Source organism: Brassica oleracea, chromosome C9, assembly GCF_000695525.1.
Source record: "Brassica oleracea var. oleracea cultivar TO1000 chromosome C9, BOL, whole genome shotgun sequence".
Classification (NCBI taxonomy): domain Eukaryota; kingdom Viridiplantae; phylum Streptophyta; class Magnoliopsida; order Brassicales; family Brassicaceae; genus Brassica; species Brassica oleracea.
Genome location: NC_027756.1, coordinates 24,391,039 through 24,414,682, shown reverse-complemented (window position 1 = coordinate 24,414,682; position 23,644 = coordinate 24,391,039). Strand labels below are relative to the sequence as shown.

Sequence of the window (23,644 nt, the reverse complement as noted above, 5' to 3'; positions counted from 1 at the left end):
GTATGTTCGATTAAACAGAGCGCTAAAGCTTCCACCTTTGGCAACAAGTGGATGTTCTATTAAACAGAGCATAAAGCTTCCACCTTTGACAACAACAAGAGGAATTGCTGAAGGGTTTTCTTGTATCCACGACAACAACAACAGAGTGAAAAAGAGTTTGAAGAGATTGGCGGAGGAGAACAAGGACGAGTCTTGTCTGAGCAGAGTGAAGAGGAAAAGAGGCGAAACCACCGAGGAAGATCACAACAGGGGTTTCTGGTTTGAGCATTCATCTCCAGCATTCCCCTTTTCCTTGACTTGTTCAGGTGATGACAAGGAAAAGATTTGGTTTGTGCCAAGCGAAGTGATTTCTCAGCCATTACATAGTAAACCAAACTGGGTTAACTCGGTGCAGGCCCGGCCCAATGTAAAATATATACAAGTAATAAAAAGAGAAAAAGACAAAAATAGCACTAAATCAAGTTTGTGTTTCCAAACTAGCACTCAAGGTCAAAAGTCACAAAAATAGCACTTAATGTTTTATCAAAAGTCACAAACTTAGGGTTTAGAGTTAAAGAGTGAGGTTTAGGATTTAGAGTTTAGGATTTAGAGTTATGGAGTGGAGTTTTGGTATAAGATTTCAAATTTTGAAAAATAAAAAAAAATTAAATTTTTCAAAAGATAAAATGCTATTTTGGTCATTTTAGTTTTGAAGACAATTTTTGTGACATAAACTTAGAAAAATGCTATTTTAGAGATTTACCTTTTATATCATTTTATTTTTGGAATCGTATAAATTCATACGTCAAGAAAAAATTATGGTTATACATTAGCCAAAATAACACCCGTTAGTCAGGAATTTTTAAAATTATTTATCTAAAATTACATCTTTACAATTTATTTTTTATTTTTTAGATTTTTAAGCTTTTGCTAATTAACTTTTTTTTTTCTATAAATAGTTTTGCTACCTAAAGAAAAAATAGAGTTGCTTGTTTCGCTGTCAGAACGAGAGAAAGAAAAGCTTAGGGTTCGATCTCGCTCACTCGCCATGTCCGGAGAAGAAGAAGAGAACGCCGCCGAGCTCAAGATCGGAGACGGTACCTCTCTATTTGCCTCCCCATGTCCGCAAAAATTAGGGCTTTATTTTCTTAGTGCAATACGATTGAAAAGTATCGTCTTTTATGAATTCTCATTGAGCTTTGCCCTGGAAATTAATGGGTTTCGTTGTTTTGGCAATAGAGTTTTTGAAGGCGAAGTGTTTAATGAACTGTGAAGTGTCTTTGATCCTTGAGCACAAGTATGAACAGCTTCAGCTGGTCTCCGAGGATCCTATGAACCAAGTCTCTCAGTAAGTTTTGTCTTTCATAATTATTCACTGTATACTAGCAGAGAACCTTCGATCTTGGAGGCTAAGAATTGAAAGAATCAATATTTTCTCGGTGAGGAACTTATATATGTTTTGTCCCTGCAGAGTGTTTGAGAAGTCGTTGCAGTATGTGAAGCGTTTTAGCCGCTACAAGAATCCAGATGCTGTTAGACAAGTTCGAGAGTATCCTCTTTCTCAATTAGTTGTTTCTTAGTATTCAACCCATGTGTTGCGCTCAGATATTTTGGAAGGGGGGGACAGTAGTTCCTAAATGAAACCGAGCATTCCGTTCCTTCCAAATTTCATACAGACATCCTTGCCATATCTGCAATACAACCAGTTTGTGTTGTCTATCCCCAGAGAAAGCCGACAGCCAATCAATAACACTTTCCCAACTTGTAGGAGCATTATAAACGCGCAAGCGAAGCAAAGCCGCTCTCCAAACCTCCGCCGAGAAGGTACATTCAAAAAACAAATGATTCCTTGATTCTTGTTGAGTTCCACATAGCAAACAAATCCCTTCGACATCTAATCCCCACGCTAATAGTCTGTCCATTGTGGGATTGCGATTTCGCATGAAGAGCCAAGAGTTTATGGCATGTTTAGGAACCGTTGCTGGGTGCCACACCAAAGACGCCCATGAACATGGTTGTTTCCTCTGCCTTGTATAGTTCCAAATCCTTTGAAATAAATTTTTCCCTAGGAAGACCATCACCTCTCCAGATAATCTTTTCATTCCCCAGGCTCAGATTTATGGTAGAGATATAAATGTGTAACTGCACCTGTCTTTCAGAACGCAGATGAGACAAAGTCCAGTTACCATTTACTAAACAGTCACTTACAAGTGACTCAATTGGGATCCCTAGATCCATCGGACCCGTGTTTCCCAGGTAGTTAATCAGAGGACCGAAAGGAGTCCAAGGATCCCACCAGAAATAAGTTTCACCTCCTCCATTAATCTCATAGAAAACCAGAGATTGTGCTATAGGGCGCAATTTGACAAGTCTTTGAACCATCCAAGAAGTGTTGCGAACAGTGAGCTGAGACGACCAGAATGAATGCCGGTTTAGATATTTCATTCTGACCCAGGCAACCCATAAAGATCCAGCTCTGAAATGAAGCAACCAAATAAGCTTGAGTCCAAATACCATATTCCAAGAGGCCGAATTCCTCAGCCCTAAACCTCCCTCTACTTTAGGGCAACATACATTTTCCCACGAAACTTTAGCCCCTCTAGGATTATCCAAACAACCATGCCAAAGAAAAGAAGAAGATAGACTATTAATCAGCTTCAAAACCTTTCCTGGAATACAAAATGCAGAGGTCCAAAAACCAATTATTCCCGGGATAACCGAAGAAATGAGAGTTAGTCTACCTGCCAAGCTCAAATGCCTATTCATCCAAGCATTATACTTTCTTCTAATCTGAGAGATCAAAGGGTCGCAGTCTTTGACAGAAAGTCTTTTAGAACATAGAGGTAAACCCAAATACCTGACAGGTAGAGCCTCTGGTTTAAGTAGAAATCTCCGGAGAATGTTTGCTTCTGTATATTCTGAAATCCCTGAGCAAAACATTGAAGTCTTGTGGATGTTTACTGCAAGCCCAGATAATTTCTCAAACTGGGATAGCACTGTGAAGACTCCTGCAATAGATTTTTCTGTCCCATCTAAAAATATGAGTAAATCATCAGCAAAAGCCAAATGAGTTAGTTCCAAATCACCACAACCCGGGTGATAATTATAGATACCATCTGCTGCTCCTCTATTCAACATAATGGATAGGACGTTCATCACCACAACAAAGAGAGGAGGAGAAAGAGGATCTCCCTGCCGAAGGCCTGTCTTGCCTTTGAAATAACCAGATGTTACACCATTTATGCCAAGAGAGAATGAAGGTGAGCATATACATGCTCGAACCCAGTCAATAAGAAGTTCCGGGAATTGAAAAGCTTTTAGAGCTTCCAAGATGAAATCCCACCGGACAGAATCAAAAGCCTTAGATATATCCACTTTCAATGTGATCCTAGGAGAGAGACCTTTCTTGTGATATCCATTTAAAACTTCAGAGGCAAGCAAGACGTTTTCTAAGATAAGTCTATTCTCCACAAAACCAGTCTGGTTAGGAAGAATAATAATAGGTAGGACCTTCTTGAGACGAGATGAGATGATTTTTGTGACCAACTTGTAAATGGTGTTTAAACACGAGATCGGTCTGTACTCAGCAATATTTTCTGCTCCTGGACGCTTGGGAATCAGGATCAGAGTGGTGGCATTTAGCGCAGAGGGAATGAATGGCTTTGCAAAGAAGTCCATGACAGCATCTGTAACCTCTGCTCCAATAATTAACCAAGTTGCACGAAAGAACTCAGCTGTCCAACCATCTGGGCCTGGCGTTCTGTTAAGAGATAATTTGAACAGCGTGGTTTTGACTAAATCTCTTGAAATCGGGGCAGCAAGCAAAGACTGCTGAGTATTAGAACAGACTACCCTGATAATACGGCAGAGAATATCCGGAAGATATGGACAGTAAGAGCCCCTAACATTACAAAGGATTCCTGAGAAAAATTCAAGGGCAATCTTGTGAACCTCCTCTAGCGTTTCAGATCTTCTTCCATCAGCACGGAGGAGATATTTTATAGCATTAGACGCATTTCTAACAAGAGTAATACGGTGAAAGAAAGCAGTATTAAGATCACCCAATTGGAGCCATTTAATACGAGATCTCTGTCTGAAGAAGCATTCTTAAGCTAGCCTTAGAAAATCCCAGTAATCTTTTGCATTTTTCTCCATCTCAAAGATTATTTCCGAAGGGTTTGTAAGAGCAGATAACTGAATGGATATCAAGGAGTCCTTTGCCTCTAAAACCCTTCTCTCTATGTTGCTAAGATTATCCTTTGCTAGAGTCTTTATGGGTCTCTTGAGACCCTTAAGCCTGAAACTCAAGGTAGACAGATTATTTTTCCTTGAAAGAAAACCTTCCCATATAGATTGAATAGTGGGCACAAAGGATGGAAGGTTGGCTATGAAGCTCTGAAACATGAACGGCTTGGACCCAAAAGATGGCTTTGACGATAGAAGACGGATATGACAAGGAGTGTGATCCGAGAATTCGGGAGGTTCAAAGGTACAGTGGCTCGATAGGAACACCGTATGCCATTGGTCATTTATTAAGCACCTGTCTAGACGCTTGCCTAGGGGATCAGAAGGACGATGATTAGACCATGTAAAAGGAGGTCCCTGATACGATAAGTCAAAGAGCCCCATAGAAGATAAAGCAGCAGCGAATTCTCTCATAGGAGCTGTAGAGGAAATCAGAGATGTATTGGAGGACTCTCTTGGGTCAATAATTTCATTAAAATCTCCGCATACTAGCCAAGGCTTCTCATCAAGCCGAAATGAGATTTCCGTATCTTTTAAAGAAGTCCATAAGTTCTTTCTGTCATCCAACTCGTTGGATGCATAAACCGCCGTGAAGAAAAAGGATATGCCCGTGTCATCAAAAATTTGAAGCGTGATTGACTGAACATCCGAATATAAAACTTGAACCCTTATGGGATCCTTATAAATAAACCAAATCTTTCCAAGGTCTGAATATTGATAGTTGGAGACTAGCCTCCAGTCTGAACCCAAACTTGCTAAAACCGTAGATATATTAGCATCCCTTATGTGTGTTTCCAAAAGGGCACCAAAACTTAACTTCCTCAAATTGATCCACGAAACAAGGGGACTATGCTTCGAAATATCATTGATGCCTCGCACATTCCAAAAATATCTAACATAGATAATTATTGGTGGTGGGTATCCCCCGTAGAATGGGGACGACCACCGGAAACTGGAGACCTTTTCGCTAGTTTTCTCTTCTTATTCTTTTGATACTTCGATCCAGAAGAAGAAGAAGGAGATGCCAAATAGAAATCATTACTACGAATGAAATTAGACACCACAAGACACTCTTGATCGTCAGAAGTTTCATCACTTGATACCTGATCTGGATTTGAGATTTGGTCTGAGGATAAAGCTGCAAAAGGATTAGCTGAGATAACTAAATCAGCGGTTTTAGCTCTAGATACAAGCTCTCTTGTACGAACAGCGTTGGAGACCGTCGTGAAGGGACGTTCCTCAACAACTGTCTTCTCAACATTCTGATTCGCAACCTCCATTAACTCCAAATTCTGAGATGATACAGAAGCTTTACCATTAGCTTTATCGGAAACCACCTGTTGAGAAGTTGCAGGAACCAGAGGCAGAGAAGAGTTGGTAGTAACAGTATCACCTCTACATACATCCACGTAAGTATGAGAGGACGAGGGTAAATCCAAAGAACGAGTCCGATTTTCATCCACTGAGATTTTCGAATTTATATTCAAAACAGCATCACCTGCTGACTCAACAGATTTCCCACCTTTCTTCTTTGGGATATAAGTAGCACTTGTCTGCTTCTTTTGCTTGAAAGAAGATTTATTTGAGTCCATAGGAGCTTTTCCTTTATCTCTAGAGGCTTTCTGAGCTACTGGACACAACTGGACTTTATGTCCAAGCTCATTACAAACTGGGCAAAGAGGAGGCAGCCACGGATATGTGACCGAGATAACCTGAATACCTCCATCCTCTCGTTCAACTTCAACAGTTTTCAACAAAGGTTGTAACAAATCAACTACCACCTTAATGTCAGCTTCAGATACTGAGGTGAAAGGTTTGGCATCCACTATTACTCCAATGGGTTCAGAGATAATTGATAATCCGTCATCTGTGAGAAGATCAAAGGGAACATTTGAGATCTTTACCCATATACGAGCTTTCTGAAGCAGAGGGATATAGCTGTCAAATGGTCCGTCCATGGTCCAAATGGGCATGACCAGTTGGACGATTTCAGTTTTGGGCACTAATGGGTGGTCCATATTAGACAATGGTCCAAACAAATGTCCAAGACCAATAGAGACCATGTTCAAATGGGCATGCCCATGGACACCCAATAAAATTTATAATTATTTTTTAATTATTAGTTTAGATCTTATTTCTAAAATTTTGAAATTACGTTTTCCCGCCAAAACCAGAAAAATTGTGTTTTCCCGCCAAAACCGAAAATTGCGTTTTCCCGCCAAAATCGAGAAATTACGCTTTCTCACCGAAACCGAGAAATTGTGTTTTTCCGCCAAAACCAAGAAATTGTGTTTTCCCGCCAAACCGAAAATTGCGTTTTTCCGCCAAAACCGAGAAATTACGTTTTCCCACAGAAACCGAGAAATTGTGTTTTCCCGCCAAAACCGAGAAATTGCGTTTTCCCGCTAAAACCGAGAAATTGCGTTTTCTCGCCAAAACCGAAAATTGTGTTTTTCCCACCAAAACCGAGAAATTGCGTTTTCCCGCCAAAACCGAGAAATTGCGTTTTCCCGCCAAAACCGAGAAATTGCGTTTTCCCGCCAAAACCGAGAAATTGCGTTTTCCCGCCAAAACCGAGAAATTGCGTTTTCCCGCCAAAACCGAGAAATTGCGTTTTCCCGCCAAAACCGAGAAATTGCGTTTTCCCGCCAAAACCGAGAAATTGCGTTTTCCCGCCAACCCGCCAGATTAATGAAATACATTTTTCCGTCAAAATTGTGAAATTATGTTTTCCTTCAAAATCGTGAATTTTTTATTTTAACGATAAAACTATTGTTTTGGATTAAATTGTAAAGTTATGTTTTCTTTTGTTAAACTCATAAAAAATGTTTTAAGAAGCCCATGGACACCCATTGTCCATTTGGTCTTTGCCCAATTGGACCATGTACCAATGGATCTTTTATCCAGTTGGACCATTTATTAATTGGGCACGTCCATAGCCCGCCCAAAATGAATTGGACTGGACTAGCCCATGGTCAGCCCGCCCAGTTGACACCTCTAGCGAGGGAGGGTCAAAAGCAAAGGAAGCTTTCCATTCCGCAACAAAAAAGGGTGAGTCCCCAACTCTCCAAAGCTCATGTTGAAGAACCTTCTGCCTCAAAGATGCAGATGGTATATGAAATAGATAAGCATTGGCTGTAAGATTGTGAATAGTAACCCTTCTGTCCTTTCCCCAAAGGTAGTTTAAAACACCCCAAATTTTACCATAAGAAGGCGCGTTACCATAGAATATCCCAACAATATTGTCAGAGTGAAACTTGGCACCTCGTTCGAAAACGACGTTAGGCACCTTAAGCCTTGGTATCCCTTCTTTCGTCAGAGTAACCGGGACAGAAGACTTCGGGAATTTTGCTGCTGCCTTTGAACGTTCTGCCCAACTAAAGGTAGGAGCAGCTGAAGCATGAGAATGTTCAGATGAGTTGACAACCTTAGGGACAGTACCAAAAGTAACAGACGAAGGTAGAATCTTCGACAAAGTGGCTTCCACACTCTTTAAGTGAGTTGGTAGAGCAGTCTTGGGAAGTACCGGCTCTTTAAAAGAACTAGTTTTTCCAGGTACAGTTTCTGAACCAGAGAAGATTTCCGCATGAGGCGTAAAGACAGATTCCTTCATGACGACGTCAGACACAAGTGGAGACGCAACCTTGGAGGAAGGAGACACTACCATCACCGATGGAGAGGGATCCAAAAAGAGGAGGTCGGGAGGCATTGGAGGCACCAGCGGCGGCTCCGGGGAACCTGACATGACTGTGAATACGGAGGTCAACGACTATGGTCAGGGATTTTGACTTTCGCTTACGAGAGAGAAACGAGAAGCTCTTCAACGTTCACTATTAATTTATAAAACAAAAGTAAATGCTAACCCTACGGGGTGATATCTATTACATTTATTCTTCGGTTCACCCTCTAGGTTCACCAACCAATAGGATTGTTATTTCATATTCGGTATCTTTTAAAAAAGAAAACAAAATATTATCAAATTATATTATTTTTTTAAAATTAAAAGGTAAAAAGAAATAAATAAAAAATAGTAGTAATTACAAAAAAAATATTTTTAACGTCGTCAGCAAAACATTAAACCTTAAATCCTAATCCCTAAACCCTAAATACTAAACCCTAAACCCTTGGATAAACCCTAAACCCTAGGATAAATTTTAAACTCTAGGATAAATCTTAAACTCTAAATCAAAATCACTAAACACTAAAACACTCAAGGGTTTAGGGTTTAGGATTTAGGGTTTAGTGTTTTGCCGAAGACGTTAAAAAAATTTTTTTAATTCTTTTTTCTCTAACTACTAATTTTTTTTACTTTTTTATTTTAAAAACATAAGATAACTTGATAATATTTTGTTTTCTTTTTTAAAAGATATCGAATTTGAAATAAAGAAATCCTATTGGCTGGTGAACATAGAGGTTCATCCTAGAGGGTGAACTAGGCCTGGGCGTTCGGGTACCCGTTGGCATTCGGGTTGGGTTTTTCAGGTTTTCGGATTTTCGGATTTACGCTTCTAAGTCCCATACTAAAATTTTATTAGTACGGGTCGGGTTCGGATAATAACACTTCGGGTTCGGTTCAAAATTGTATTGCATCATAAAACCCATAAAGTAATCATATATCGTACGGATTCGGGTTATATCGGTTCGGTTCGGATATAACCAAAGTAGAAAACAAATTTTTTGAAGTAAAACATAAAGAAAAACATCTAAATTAAATAAAAATTAATCTATCACATATAAAATTGATAAAATAACAATAAAATGTTAAATCAAGCATGAAAACAAACATCATTTGTAAACAATATGTATTGTCTTATAGTTTATTTCAATGAGCAAATTATAAAATACTTATTTATAACTAATTGTGTACTTAAAGCATTTATTAGAATTTTAATATTTATTATTATATATAATATTACCACAAATATTAAATTTAATAATTGGAATACTTGTATATATTTCAAAATATTTATATTGACTATTAATTTTGGATTTTTCGGGTTACCCGTTCGGGTTCGGTTAATAACACTTCGGGTTCGGATATTTTTTGTACCAACCTACAAGACCCGTTCGGGTATTTTTACGTTTCGGGTTGAATAACGGGTCGGGTTTTTCGGTTCGAGTTCGGTTCGAATTTCGGGTTCCAGATTTTATGTCCAGGCCTAGGGTGAACCCAAAAATAACTTTATCTATCTATCTATTATAATAAAGTTAGCTTGAGTCTCTTTTTAACGCGTCACTTCGGCTCAGCGTATGGTGTTTTATATTGTGACACGTGTCACCTTGCTCAGAGACAAACGTTATTTCTTTTTTTCAGCAATTTCATGTTATGGGTTTTCACACAGTTAATGGGCTTTGCATTTAGTTTATCTATTATTTTAACCCAACTCGTCTAATCTATTAACTGAGAGTTCAATTTTTATCTACTACAACCACTTAAAGAATTAGCTAATTTTACATATATGATTATTTACATTAATAATAAACTAACTATAAATTTAAATTTTATTTTTTTAATTATAACAATATTTGTTGAGAAAGAATCTAACGAAAGAATCTAACAAAATCTTACTTTAAAATTCAAATATTTTATAAAATAACACATTAATTAATTTCGTAATTGGTAATATAATATTATTATAAATAAATTTTAACTAAATTTTATTATAAAACAAGAAAATAAAAATTATGTACTATTTTTTTATAAATTTTATAATTATATTATATATTATATAAAATAAAATTGCTATATGAACTAAATATGACAAAATTATATTAAATAGGTAAATTATATATTTTTTAAAAAAAATCATTTAAATAAATTATCACTCATCATTAAAATATATTAAATTCGTAAACTATATAATATTTTACATAAAAATAAATTTATTAACATAAGTTAAACTTTTATATTTATAACTATATATTATCTTTTTATTTATTTTGAAACTCTCAACAATATAATGTTTAAAAATGTTCATATAGAAAATTATAATAGTATATAATAACATTTAGTTCATATACTATTTAAAAACATGTTATTAGAAAACTTTGAAATTTTAGTAATTCATTTAAAATATTAATGAAAAATCAAGTTTTGATTATAAATTTATTTATTTAGTTATAATAAAACCTGTTGAGAAAAATTTAGAAAATATTACTAAAAATTCATAGATAATAAATAATAACTTTTAAAAGCACCACGAAAAACAAACTATGTATGTTGTAAAAATTAAAACAATCTAATATTTTGAAATCTTAACTAAAAAGGAATAAAAAATTAACATCATAACATCCAAAAAATATTATATATAAATACAATTTACTAAAATTAAATGAGATGCTACTATCGATAAAATTTACTAAAATAATAGTGCTATATTATTTAAGCAAAATAGCGTTTTTACTTATAAATTTTGTAAAATACTAAAATGATATATGCCAAAAGTATATTTAAAAAAAGCACAACATGTAAATATAAATTATCTTAAATACATTTATTTTTTATAATATACATAATTTTTAAAATTTATAAATTAAAGAAAAAAAATATTTTGAAGGAGATTATCTATTTGATTATTTCAGATTGTTATTTTATTGTACATAACTTGAAAATATATTAGTAAGTAAAAATAATAATAACAAAGTTAAATATATTAAAAATTTTAATGTATATTAATACTGCTGAATAAGAAATATAAAAAATAAAATTATATAGTTTAACAATATATATCACTAAAATAGAAATTATATATTTAAAACATTTTTAATAATATTAAATACATTTATAAAATTAAAAATATCTGCAGGGACGTGCATATTAAAATCTAGTATTATCTTGTGTGTGAGATATCATACGTTTCACAGTTCTGTTTAACCACTATAGTAACGCTTCATAACATTTACTCCATCTAATTAAGCTGCTCCTTCAATCCATCCCACTATTTGATATTTAATTTGCCTTCCACGCAATAATCATCAATAGCTTCATCTTCTTCTCTAAAATTCCAGTAACCACTTACAATGAAGCAACACAGTTACGTAGCTTATGCTCAGGCGCCAATACCTTCACACCCGCCTGCTTTAGGAAAAAGTCACGACAAAGCTGCGAGGAGAAAGAAAGAGATCTCCAATCTCCAGATGGAAAAAATGTCACGGATTGGGCTCAAGATGTGGATGCTCTCACTCTCCAATCCTACAGCCACAAGGACAAATCTCTAGGTTTCCGTGTAACTTTTATTATCTTTTGTACGTGTGTATGTACGATCCAGTTTCCTGAAACTATATAACCGACACGATGTTGATTTGGTTGGCATCGATGATGCCACTGTCAAATTTGGTGAGATTCATAATTCTCTGTAAATAGATCTCTGTTCGGGAACGCGCTATACGCTAGTCGGGCGGTCGGGTTGGGCCTAGCGTCTAAAGAGAAAATCGAGGATTAATAGGAAATTATACGGGGCAGAATTTTTAGATGGTTTACTGTGTTATAAAACAAGTTAATCTTTAATTGTGTATAACATTAATACATTTTTATGGTTAAGATTGAATAAAACACACAAATAGAATATATAAACTTAATATAGTGTAATTTTCATCAAAATTATGAATATAAATGATATTTATAAAATTTTAGATCAAATAAAAAAATAAAAATATTATTAAAAAAAAATAAAAATAAAAATAAAAAAATAGATTAGGCGGCTAGGCGGTCATTTAGGCGGCTAAGCGGTCATTTAGGCGGCTAGACGGTCATTTAGGCGGTCTAGGCGGAAAAAATCGGATATCCGATTTTTTTAACCGATTTGGCATAAATCGGGGCGGAAGAGTGACGCGTAGCGCCTAGACGGCCGATTTTTAGAACAGGGAAATAGATCTAAGCCTTATTTGGATTCCAAAACTAAGAAAAATATGTGGGTTATTGCAGGAGTCAACATCATCGTATATATGATGTGGTCAATATATTGGAGAGCATTGGGATACACTCACTCACTTTCTTCTGAAAAAAATTAGCTCATTGCACTCTCTCTGAGCTGATTCCATATCTCACTCAGGTTTGTCTAGAAAAAGCAAGAATCTTTACTCTTGGAAAGGTTTTGTCCCGATTCCTTTCTCTCTACATCAACTCAAGGTACACTTTAAATAGCTCTCCATGTTGTTTGTTTTGTCTCACCATCTGGTTTTTGAGAGAATGTTTTTTGATCTTCACTTTTGTTTATAGGAAGAAGGTTTGAGAGAGGGTTTTGGCATCTCATATCTGCAGCAGTTCCCACAGGGTATATAAAGCATCACATTTCCCAGATTCTGTAATGCATATTTTTGTTTTTAGTTGGTTCTGTGAGTTACTAACAAGATTCCCAGATTCTGTAATGCATATTTTGGTTTTTAGTTGGTTCTGTGAGTTACTAACAAGAGTTTCATGGTAAATGTACATCAGGTACCATATGGCCTTCAAGTGGATTTGAAAATACGTTGGTTATGTCTATATTTATGCAAGTGGATTTAAAGCTTCCAGATGCAATAATTTTGTGCTCTCAGTGTGGACAAACAGATACTCTCATCGCTCAACTATGCTAAAGTTTTTCCTACCAACGGTCCACCATCTTTGTTGGTATTATTTATGTGTTACCACTCTTCGATGACCATACCATACACTGGAAGTAACCAAAAACAAGTTTCTGAACGCGTCCCAGTTCTCACTATTGGCCTCCCGTTGACAGATATAACATGGTATTGTACTGCTCTCTGACTTTCCTAATTAGTTTTTTTGTCAATGTTTTGATATTTGGTTCCAAACTCCAGCCGGAGCGAAGCGTCCTGGAGAGCATGGCAAAGAAAGAACAGACTAAATTTCTTATGAACATGACGTGGATGTGACCCGAAGAAGAAACGCTTTTGGAACCCTTTAGATATGTCATAACCGGCACAGTACTCACTCATTTCTGCTTCTTCATGATTCTTCTATAGATGGAAAATATTTAGCACAAAACGTTTGTTGGTCGTTTAGTCTTGATAAGAGATACTGGCTCCTCCTTCACTCTTTGTAAACTTTAAGGAAACTGTGCGGCGGCATGCCTGATTTAGCGTGACTCCTTTTCTGTAAGCTAACAAGTTGGACAGTATAAAGTTTTAGTCTGACCATAGCACAAATCGGCTGGTGTTTGTTCCAAATTTTCCAGCAATCAAGGATGCACCAACACAAGTCCAGGTGACCAAAAACCACTATGAAAACCAAACAATGAATATCCATTTATCTCTCTTTATTTCATTATTGTCTATTTTGATCTTGAGTTGGATTACAGATTGGATTTATATCGGTTCTTTGACAAGGGAAGTGGCTAATGAAAACTAAAACGTTGACAATGTAGGTTTCGTTGACAGTGAGTGGCAAATCCACACTCGCAGTCGCAGATATAATGATCATTTTAAAATTATTAATGTCCACTTTTTTTTCTTTTGTAGTAGAAGCAAACGAGGTTGTAAAGAGTAAAAAAAATATACCATACCAACAATAATAAAATAATTTTCGTAAAAATAATAAATCTAAAGTTAAGATTAATAAATCGAAGCTAAAATGTATTATTTTAACACATTATAAGATTTCGTTCACTTATCTTCACAATAAGACTACACAATGTGCTATGGTTTGTTATATGCTTTGGAGCATCTATAAATGAAATTAAGCTAATATGTTACTAATATATTGTAACCAAATCTTGATATAGAAAGACAAGAGAGGGAGAGAAAATGGTCACTGGCTTCAATTAAAAAACTGGTTAGCAACCTGAAATATGACAAAATAAAATTTTCATCTGATTTCAAATAATGATGCAAAATAAACGATAAACAAAAATGGAAGTTTATCTGACTAACAATAATTTATCGAATTTAAGATTTTAGGTATGTTTACTATCATATCTCATTGTAGATATCATGTGTAAAAATTATATACAACATAATATATATATAATATAAATGTTAATTATTTACATTTTTGTTGTATGGTAAAGTCCAAATTTATAAATTAATACTATATCATAATAAAAATAATAATTCCATTCAAATAACAAACAATTCAAATATTACACTTTCAAAACAAACATTATTTTTCAAAACAAACATTATTTTTACTATTGAAAAAATTCTAAAAAAGAAATTAATTTTTTTTATATGATAAAAATATGATAAAACGAAATTACAAAATAATAATAATAATAATAATACAATTCCATGCACATAAGATTCATCTCCATCTAGAAGGCTTTAAAATATTAAATAAATAAAATAATCAGACTAAAATTTCTCATTTAGTGCATGTGTATCTTTAAAAAAAATTGAAATACATATCTATTATTACAAAGTCATTCGAATGTAACATATTTTCATACAAAAGTAAAACTAAAATACTCTTATGTAATTAAATAAATTATCATGTATATATTTAGACTTTAATTTCTTTTGCAATCATCGTAAAATCAATTATGATGTCAAGATAATCAAATTAATATACCTTCGTATCTTTGATAAATAGTTTATTTTCTATGGTACCATGAATAAAATGTTCTAAATTTATAAAACACATAAAATGAGTATCAACAACCAAATATGTATCAAAATAATTATATAATATTAAAAAACCGGCGCATAAGCCCCTAGTATCTCCTATATATTAAAGGAGAAACATTTTTAACTTATGACTTTGTAATCAGTGCTTAGGTGTCAGCCTATGTTACATGGAAACGGAAGCGGGTACGCAGAAACGGAAGCGTATGTAAGCGCAGAAGCGAGATTTTTTGAAAAATTAGGAAGCGGGTACGTATTGGAAGCGTATATCCATATGTATGTATATATAAAATATAAGATTTTTTTAAAAAACAATTAGGACTAAAAATTATGTGTTATAAATTTAAATAAATTATTTATTCATTTGTAATAATTTTGTAATGATTTCATATTAAAACTGTGAAAATAGACATAAATTAAGTTTAAAAGAAATTATTATATTAATTATTGTCAATGCTTCATAAATAATTGACACAATATATTTGAATATATGATATATGTTTAATAAAAACCTCAATACATAAAGATAATTTATAGTATTAATTTTAATATTTATATATTTATATTCTCTATTCATTACTATTAAAATTTTGATTTTACAGAAATTAATAACTACAATTATATTTTTATTGATATTCAACCTTGTATTTTTTTTAAAGAACGGAAGCGTGATTCCAAAACGGAATCATAAGCTTCCAACGTGTTTTTAAAGAGAATATTTTGGAAGCGTTTTGGAAGCGAGATTCCGTAAGCTTCCACAAGGTTCTGATTCCGATTCCGGTTCTGAAGCGGAAAGCGGACGTCCGATGAAGCTTCCGTGCAACGTAGGTGTCAGCTCCACGGGGCTTCTCAGAGCCTCTAATTAAAAAACTTAGATCTTACTAGAGAAAATACATTTTTTGTTACATTGGACCTCCCTTACCATAATTACAAATTCCATAACATTACTAATTAAAAACGTGGAAGCAATAACTAACGTGCATCCTCTATATAATTATAATAACTGCCTAACCAAGTCAACTTTACAAAATAATATAGCGGTTTCAAGTTTAGTTTTGGTTTTAGTTTTGGAATTTTTATATTACAACGTATGTGTTTTAGAAGGTTAAAGAACTTTTAATTGTCGTACGCTGCAACTGTTTATTTTTTCTGAGTGTTATAAGCCTTATATTATACTCGAATCTAGTCTTACCTTCAATTAAAGAATCTCCGATGTCCAAATTTTTTTTTGATGAATCTCCTTCTTTTCAAGAGGCTACCGCTCAGGCACTTGATGAGTTCCTTGGCATCTGAATCTAATTATGCACATACGAAAAACTTGGATAATCAATTTAATCTATACAAAAGAAGCATAAATAGATCAGCATACCTAAGATCTGAACAGTTTTTTTCTGGGTTTGCACCTTCAATTAAATGAATCGCCTTTGCTTGGAGTAAATCACGGGATAGGAGTTCGTTCGCGAAGACGGTCTTCCCAAATACATAAATCGAAGACCCGTTTGGAGGAGATTTTAATTCAGAGAAAGGAAAGGAAGTCAAAGAACGGCTTGAATCTGTTTAGCTTTGTTTATGACATGAATCGAAATCGGGACAAAAAGTGAAGTGGATCGATTTCGGTCTTGCCGTAAACTTTATCCGCCTTTAGTCTTATTTTTTATTTTTTTTTATTAAGTTGAGCAAAATTATTTAAAACAAAAAACATAAAATCCAACCCAATGTGACTGAACTTAAACGCAGCCCACTGAGAACAATTAAAAATAAAACCCCAAACCCACTTATGTTGAGCCAACTTAATTTATCTTTGCAATATTCCAGAAGACAAATTCTAATTTTTTCAGTCAATAAACTATTAGTACATTTAAAACCGATAAGTATGGTTTATGTCTCATATTATAAGCTTATAAACTAACTCACGCATATATAATTTAAACATGTAAAATAACTATCTCTGGGCGGGTTACTACCTAGTAATAAATAAATGGAATGTTAGTTGAGGCTGTGCAAACACAAAAGGGTAATGAGAATAGAGAGAGATTGAGTTGAGATGGAAGATTCAGGAGCGATTCTATGTCAAATCTCCGTTTACAAGGACATGCTTGATCAGGTTTCGCTTATTCTTCTTCCTCCTCCTCCTCTCTGCTCACTTTCTCGCGGTTAGCTTTGAACAACGTGATCGGTTTCGTCAAGGTCAATTCGGAAATCGAGACGAACATTCAAGTGACGCGAGAGATCGAATCGGATATCGTCAAGTGTTCTGAGATTGAATCGTCTCTCTCCGTCAAGGAATCCGATCTTACTAGATCGTTCCTCGCTTCTCAGTACGAGCTCACCGGCTTGATCTCCGTAACAGGTTTACTTCATCCCAATTCCTTGTGAATTTGAGCTGAATCAGTGATTAACGTCACTCTAATCTGTTTCATTCAAGGCGATTCAAGAAACTCTCTGAAGCTATTGGATGATGAGATTCGTCGCCTGAGGAACGAACACTCTGAGAGACTCAGAAGGATAACCGAAAAGAGGTAAATATTAATCCCATTGGCTGAGTTCTCTGGCTACTCCGCGTTGTAACGGAACGTTAATGAATTTGTACATAGGGAAGGGTTTGTGAAGATGTGCTTTGAGTTTCAGAGGGAGATTTGTGCTGATGAAGATAGTGAATTGAGGAGTTTGTTGTGTGAGAGGGAGTTTCTTGAAAATGAAGTTCGAGTGTTAGAGGAGAAGACCTCAGATGTGCAGAACTCGATTTTGGCTTACATGGAGGATGAAATGATCAATCTATTGTCTCATTAGTTTCTCATATCAGGATTGGAATGTAAGTAGCACTAGTGACTTTGATCTTTAACAAAGAACAAAAAAAAAAAAAGAGAATCTTTTTTTTTATTGGTTATCTTAATCTTTAGATATCGATTGTTTGCTTAATCAGAGATGGGCTTAGAACTTGTTCTTTGTAAGCCCCGGAGGATTTTATTATACTATCGAGTAGGCTTGAACGTTACGTTCGAAATTTTAAATATTTCTCTTCCACAGAACTTTGCTGATCTTTAGGAATTTCTTATTTTGTTGGTTTGTGCTTATCTGTTTCTCTCTTTTGCAACATTGTGCACCAAGAAGGACAAGAGGAACAATATTTAATACAGTACTACTTATGCTAAGAATACAACTCCATTGATAACCCTAATACACACATCGTGTAAGCCTACTTATACCCACTAGCCAATCGAGTAATTTAGTTTCACAAAAAATATTTCCCAATCTCTAAATATGGCAAATTTCCTAAAAATTCTACTAAGCAATTACAAAACTTCTACGACGAAATATTTTTTCTTCACGATAATCTTCAGCTGCTTGTTCTCCAAGTGATATTTAGATTGATTCTAGCTTGGCTTTCGATCTAGTTTCTAAATCTTCAGCTTTACTATATCTCGATCATTCTATTCGCTATGAAAGATTATGTGGCCAAGTATGTGTTGAAAATATCAATAACAAACTGTAGTAGTATTAACCGGGTCTCGTAGTCTGGTGGTAAAGGAACCTCGGCTGAGGTGCCCGCCACCCGAGTTCGAGCCCCGGCCACGAGGGGTATTTACATGGGCTGCCTCTCGCCCTCCAGACCACTTCGCGTAACCAGAGGCCCTTAAGTGGACGCTTAAAAATCCTGTAATGGCTTGGGCTTAGGCCCGGTGGGCTAGTCGATTACGCAAAGTGGTCGGATACTGGATTATCAAAAAAAAAAAATTATATAAGTTAAGATATATAACAAAATGGGACAACTCTCGAGATAATTTTCGAGCTGAATTATCTTCTAGAAACCAAAGGATGCTGAATTATGTGGGCTGTCTATTCAAATCATTTAGCTACATTTTTGAGTAGCTTTTTTCCTCGCAGAGTTCAATTAACAAGAGTTTGATATTTCTAAAACTAATAAGGGAACTATTAGTAGTATTATACTCCGTCGCAGTCCGCTAAAATTATTGGGTAATGTATATTGATAGCTTGGACTAAAATATTTTTAAAAAAACAGGATAGAAACATTTTACAGATCGCCATTTGAACAATATCTACAGAAAAAATACAATAAGTGAACTCTCCTATAAATAACACCACAAACACATGCCTTCTAAGTTGTCATTGAAACACTCCACAAACGCACAATGGAACCAAAGCTGACCCATCTTTGTTATTGCCTTCTACTTTTTCTTCCACTACTCTCTCAATCCACCATAGCCAATCCTTCATCATCACCAAACCCTAATCAAAGCATCAACTTCATCGTATCTTCATGCCGCACCACGCGTTACCCTAAGCTCTGCATCAAATGCCTCGCGGCTTTCGCCAGCAGAATCCACCACAACGAAAACCGGTTAGCTCGAACCGCTTTAGCCGTTACTCTAGTCAGGGTTCGGTCCACAACGGTCTATGTAGCTAAGCTGACTAGAGCAAGAAGAATCAAACGCAGAGAGTACTTAGCCGTGAAGGATTGTGTTGAGAATCTTGGAGATGGCTTAGGGATGTTGGTTCAGTCAATGAGGGAAATGAAACAAGTGGGTCGATCTGGTCGTAGTCGGGACGAGTTCTTGTGGCGGCTAAGTAACGTTGAAACTTGGGTTAGTGCTGCTTTAACCGATGAGACAACGTGTCTTGATGGGTTCGATGGAAAGGTTATGGATGGTGTGGTGAAATCGGCGATTAGAAGAAGAGTTGTTCATGTGGCTCGAGTTACTAGTAATGCCTTGGCTCTTGTAAACCGGTTCGCAGCTCTGCACTAATTAGGTTTTGTCATTTCTTCTGGTTTTGTTTATGTCTCTTAATGATAGCTTGTATTTATGTATTACTGTGATGTTTATGCCTTTACCATGGTGTTGAGAAGAGTGAACAATGATGATGATTGGATTTATGGGAAAATGGTCACAAAATTACGAGCTAGATCGACTCGTTTTTATTTAACTTTCTGCAGAAAATTAATATTACGACATCTCAAATACCATTTGCTAAAAACATCTTATTTTTATACAGAGCCGCCCCATGAAATGTTGGAGATTATAAATATTTAATAAAGATTAAAGACTTAATAAACGTAATTAACAAAAGTTTATGGCTATGTGTATTACTTCTACAAAATTTAGAGGCAAATATCAATGTTTCAGAGCCTTGAACCGTTGCTTAAGACCATTTTTGGAAATTTATTTTTTAGTGTATTTATATAGTTATAATAATTTCATAGACTATCATTATAGAGTTGGAAAAGTAATTATTAAACAACAAGATATCGTTTTTGACCTCTAAAAGTTTTGGCCAACCCACATCACGGCGCACTGTGCCAATATGTATATGTTTGATCCCATTATTATCGTGTCATTTTAACAAAAGGGAAGATGCATAAGTGGATCATTAAACAATCCCACAAACAAGGGAAACAATTGCACAATTAAAGAAACAGAGATATGGAGTTCGTTCTCCTATAGTTAGAGAACAAACTGTCTTCATCAATCAAGAAAGTGTTCTTCTATTTTTCTTTTCCAAGTCTCCAAGTTTACTCATTGTATTCGGAGTTGGGGTTTCTTAATCAAACCGATTGAGTTAGTTACTTTAGTTTACCTTTGAGTTGATTACTTTAATTAAGATTCTGGATTAACTGGTTCAAATATATTTTTGGATTTAAGCGAAAAAAACATAGCAAGTGAAATTAAACAATAGGATAAGCTATTCTTGCAAATTAACATATACGCCAGAAATCGTATATAATTGAATTGTACAAACAGTTACTTTTACCGTTTTGAACCACCTTGAATAACCAGTGCTGTTTTTGAGTTTTTTTTTTTTAATATCACAAACAAGTCATAACATGCAGATAGAAAGGTTGAGCACTAATCAGATTTAAAAAACATATGATATATCCATGATGAGAATGCATTACTTCTTTACACATAAGCTATATAACTTTTGCCAATTTGGGAGCAGGTGGGAAGATACTTATCAAATTTAAGCTATATAACTTTTGCCAATTTGGGAGCAGGTAGGAAGATACTTATCAAATTTTTGGATATTTGAGTGCTCCTCGATGTTTTGAAACCCGACCAGACACTGAACTAGACAACTTACTGGATCACCAGTTATTGGGTCGACCGCAGGCAAACCGCGAGTTAATAAATTAAATAATTTTATTATATAATAATATATTAGCTATTGAAAAATATAAGAAATGTTTTATGTTTTAAAAACCCTTTGGAAAGTACTTAACTTTAGTTTTCTTTATTTTTATTTTAATTGCACATACAAAAAATAGACTCTTTAACAATATTGTAACAAGTTAAGAGTTATGACATAGAATAAAAATATATCAAGACTTAAAATCTATAAGTATTTAAATTTCTAGTGTGATAATAAAATTCAACTTTAAATCCAAAATAAACCAAAAATAAAATATAAAATTGTAATAAACTATCGACAAGAAAAATAAACTAATGCCAAATTACATCAACTAGTTTTGTTAATAGAATCCACATGATCATGTGATTTTTCTTTATTTTTGAAAGAAACTAAAAAATTAACTTCTTAAAAAGAATACAAAATAGATTGTAATAGTGTAACGGAAAAATTCAAAAAATAATAATTAAAAGTTACTTATTGGTTCAACCAGTAGCCGGACTCCGGATTTTAACGGTTTTTTGTGGGGTTTACCGGATTTTTAAATAATGAGTTTTTCCTAAAATCCAAACCGGATTACAAGCCGGATCACCGGATTTTACGGTCCGACCGCGGATCTGGGTAGGGTTTCAAAACCCGTGGTCAAGTTTCAAAACACTGGTGCTCTTTTAATTAATTTAAACAAACTTTCAAATTATTAGCTTTTGGGAAAGTAAGAGCACAAGGAGAAGTGGACTTGAGAGCTGAGAGTAGTCATGTACACGAATTAGGTTACCATATGTGAAAGATAAAAAAAACTAGCTTATTGCCACATTTACGAAACATGCACTTAGATAGTTAGATGTATCCTCATTTATGATGTTTTTAGTACTATTGCTTCCCTTATCTCCTGAAAAGCATTTTGATTAAATGAACAATGACTTTTGCTACCCTTTCACCTCCCATTGTGTTGTGTACTTGTGATTCAACCAAATAATATTTATTAGGAAAATTCATAATCTCTTTCAATTAACTTGTGTCATATTGGTAAACCTGTCGAGAATGATTAATTAAGGTTACTATAAAAACCATTTTTAGGATCGGCCAGATCTCATGTGAAACCCTTATTAATAAGTAACCGGTGGATTAGCCGACCCGACCATAAGACCAAATTGTGATTAAACCAGGCAACATCAAACTTCAGCCGGTCCAAAACGCGCGGAATCAAGGCACTAAAACCCTCTGCTCCACAAACACTCCACTTTGTGTCTCGTTAAACGATAGTTCACCCTTTAGAGAAAAGCTGCTCTAATTTCTAAACTGATTAGTGGTCTGGATAGATTGTACAGATCTCAAGTCACCATAACGTGCATAAAGCGGATACAGCAGGAACAAGATTCACAGCTTTTTAGCTTTAAAATTTAAACTCAGACTCTTTGAAAAGATTCCAAGACGTAAAAATAAAATAAAACAAAGAGAACACTCTTGGTTCATTCTACAGTTAACTCACACAACATGACCCAGCCCAAATGATAAATTCTTTAACCAAATATCAAAACAGCACGGTGAGAATTTGCACACAAAACTGATGACCGTTCAGTAATAACCGATTTACCAAAAAAGAAATATACCGGCACTAACCAGCTTCTGTATCTTGTTTATCATATGTTCCTGTGCAGCTTTTGGGTTCTCTTGAAAACCAACCAGTACATTTTTAATGAAAAAGGAAAGAAACAAAACAATTAAATTTGGAGATGTGGACATCGAACCCTGTGCCTCTCGCATGCAAAGAGAGGGCTGTACCATTTGAGCTACATCCCCAATTAATCATGTTTTACCTGCAACGGATAAACAATGCTAAAGATCAGCTTGTAAGTTCGAAATAAAATCTTAGACAAAATTTTCACTTCCATATTTACCTGTTGCGTCATTGTATGGGAGTAATTGTTCATACGGTAACCACGGAAACTTTACTGTAGAATTTATGTAGAATTTAGGCAGTATGATTTTTTGATTTAACTGTAAGTGATGTAGCTTTAAAATTGATTGCTACATTAGTATATTTTCTAGAACCAAAAAGATGTTGGGTCCCTCCTAGATGGAGAGGACCAATTGGGGTGAACTTAAGAAATAATTAATGCTCCCCTTTGGCACTTGACACCATAATAGAGTTTTGACAAAAAGAAACAAAAGAGAGAGAAAGGAAAAAAAGAGAGAGAAGGAGAAAACTCGTAAGGTGATTTCAAGACTGGATTTGGAGGGTCAAACGGATCCTGATCGGGCTGATATTTTGGAGGAAGCTTCTTCAGTCAGTGGGTTAGGGTTTCACCGAAGGGATTTGGATTTCAACGGTTGGATCTTCTGTTGTCTGAGTTTTCTTGAAGCTGGTCGCCATAGTTCTTCAGCAGAGCAGTCTTGAGTGTTTGGTAAATCCAATGGTGAGATCTTCTCTTATTGAGCTGATATTTGGCAGAGGTATTGTAGACTTGTTTATCTTGGATTTGTACGGTTAGATTAGTTTCTGGAAGCCGGAATCTTTGTGAGCTGAGGTCGTTTGGTTGCTGCCGGTTTTGAAGCTTTGTGTTGCTCTCTTGTTGTTGTTGTTTGTGTTGGAGATAGCTATTTGTAGCTAGACTCTCTGTTCTGTTCAGGCTGTTGAACAGGGAGGACGTGGTTGTACTCATACCATTTATATGGTGGATTTGTGAGTGGCCTACGGTCCCGTGGTTTTTCCTTC

The 23,644-nt window shown here is 35.0% G+C and overlaps 3 protein-coding genes across 3 annotated transcripts; all 3 read left to right on the top strand.

The window, feature by feature from the left end:
* Window positions 1-966: 966 nt before the first annotated feature.
* On the top strand, window positions 967-1,573 carry LOC106317252 (DNA-directed RNA polymerase II subunit 4-like). The gene is made up of 3 exons (XM_013755100.1): window positions 967-1,076; window positions 1,219-1,327; window positions 1,451-1,573. The coding sequence occupies exons 1-3, from the start codon at window positions 1,028-1,030 to the stop codon at window positions 1,557-1,559; spliced, it is 267 nt and encodes an 88-aa protein (XP_013610554.1). The 5' UTR covers window positions 967-1,027; the 3' UTR covers window positions 1,560-1,573.
* A 15,199-nt stretch (window positions 1,574-16,772) lies between these two features.
* On the top strand, window positions 16,773-17,808 carry LOC106316430. Its single transcript, XM_013754318.1, has 4 exons — window positions 16,773-16,888; window positions 16,972-17,134; window positions 17,210-17,303; window positions 17,379-17,808. The coding sequence occupies exons 1-4, from the start codon at window positions 16,829-16,831 to the stop codon at window positions 17,572-17,574; spliced, it is 513 nt and encodes a 170-aa protein (XP_013609772.1). The 5' UTR covers window positions 16,773-16,828; the 3' UTR covers window positions 17,575-17,808.
* A 1,100-nt stretch (window positions 17,809-18,908) lies between these two features.
* Window positions 18,909-19,744, top strand: LOC106316384 (21 kDa protein-like). Its single transcript, XM_013754260.1, has one exon. It carries the CDS (start codon window positions 18,936-18,938, stop codon window positions 19,548-19,550), a length of 615 nt encoding a protein of 204 aa, XP_013609714.1. The 5' UTR covers window positions 18,909-18,935; the 3' UTR covers window positions 19,551-19,744.
* The last annotated feature ends 3,900 nt before the right edge of the window (window positions 19,745-23,644 follow it).

What these genes read in the sequence shown, in the direction of transcription:
- LOC106317252 (XM_013755100.1), top strand. Translation starts at nt 1,028, where the DNA reads ATGTCCGGAGAAGAAGAAGAGAACGCCGCCGAGCTCAAGATCGGAGAC. An exon ending in CGAGCTCAAGATCGGAGACG is followed by an intron (nt 1,077 to 1,218) that starts GTACCTCTCTAT and finishes TTTTGGCAATAG; the next exon opens with AGTTTTTGAAGGCGAAGTGT. An exon ending in CCTATGAACCAAGTCTCTCA is followed by an intron (nt 1,328 to 1,450) that starts GTAAGTTTTGTC and finishes TTGTCCCTGCAG; the next exon opens with AGTGTTTGAGAAGTCGTTGC.
- LOC106316430 (XM_013754318.1), top strand. Translation starts at nt 16,829, where the DNA reads ATGGAAGATTCAGGAGCGATTCTATGTCAAATCTCCGTTTACAAGGAC. An exon ending in CGGCTTGATCTCCGTAACAG is followed by an intron (nt 17,135 to 17,209) that starts GTTTACTTCATC and finishes GTTTCATTCAAG; the next exon opens with GCGATTCAAGAAACTCTCTG. An exon ending in AGAAGGATAACCGAAAAGAG is followed by an intron (nt 17,304 to 17,378) that starts GTAAATATTAAT and finishes ATTTGTACATAG; the next exon opens with GGAAGGGTTTGTGAAGATGT.
- LOC106316384 (XM_013754260.1), top strand. Translation starts at nt 18,936, where the DNA reads ATGGAACCAAAGCTGACCCATCTTTGTTATTGCCTTCTACTTTTTCTT.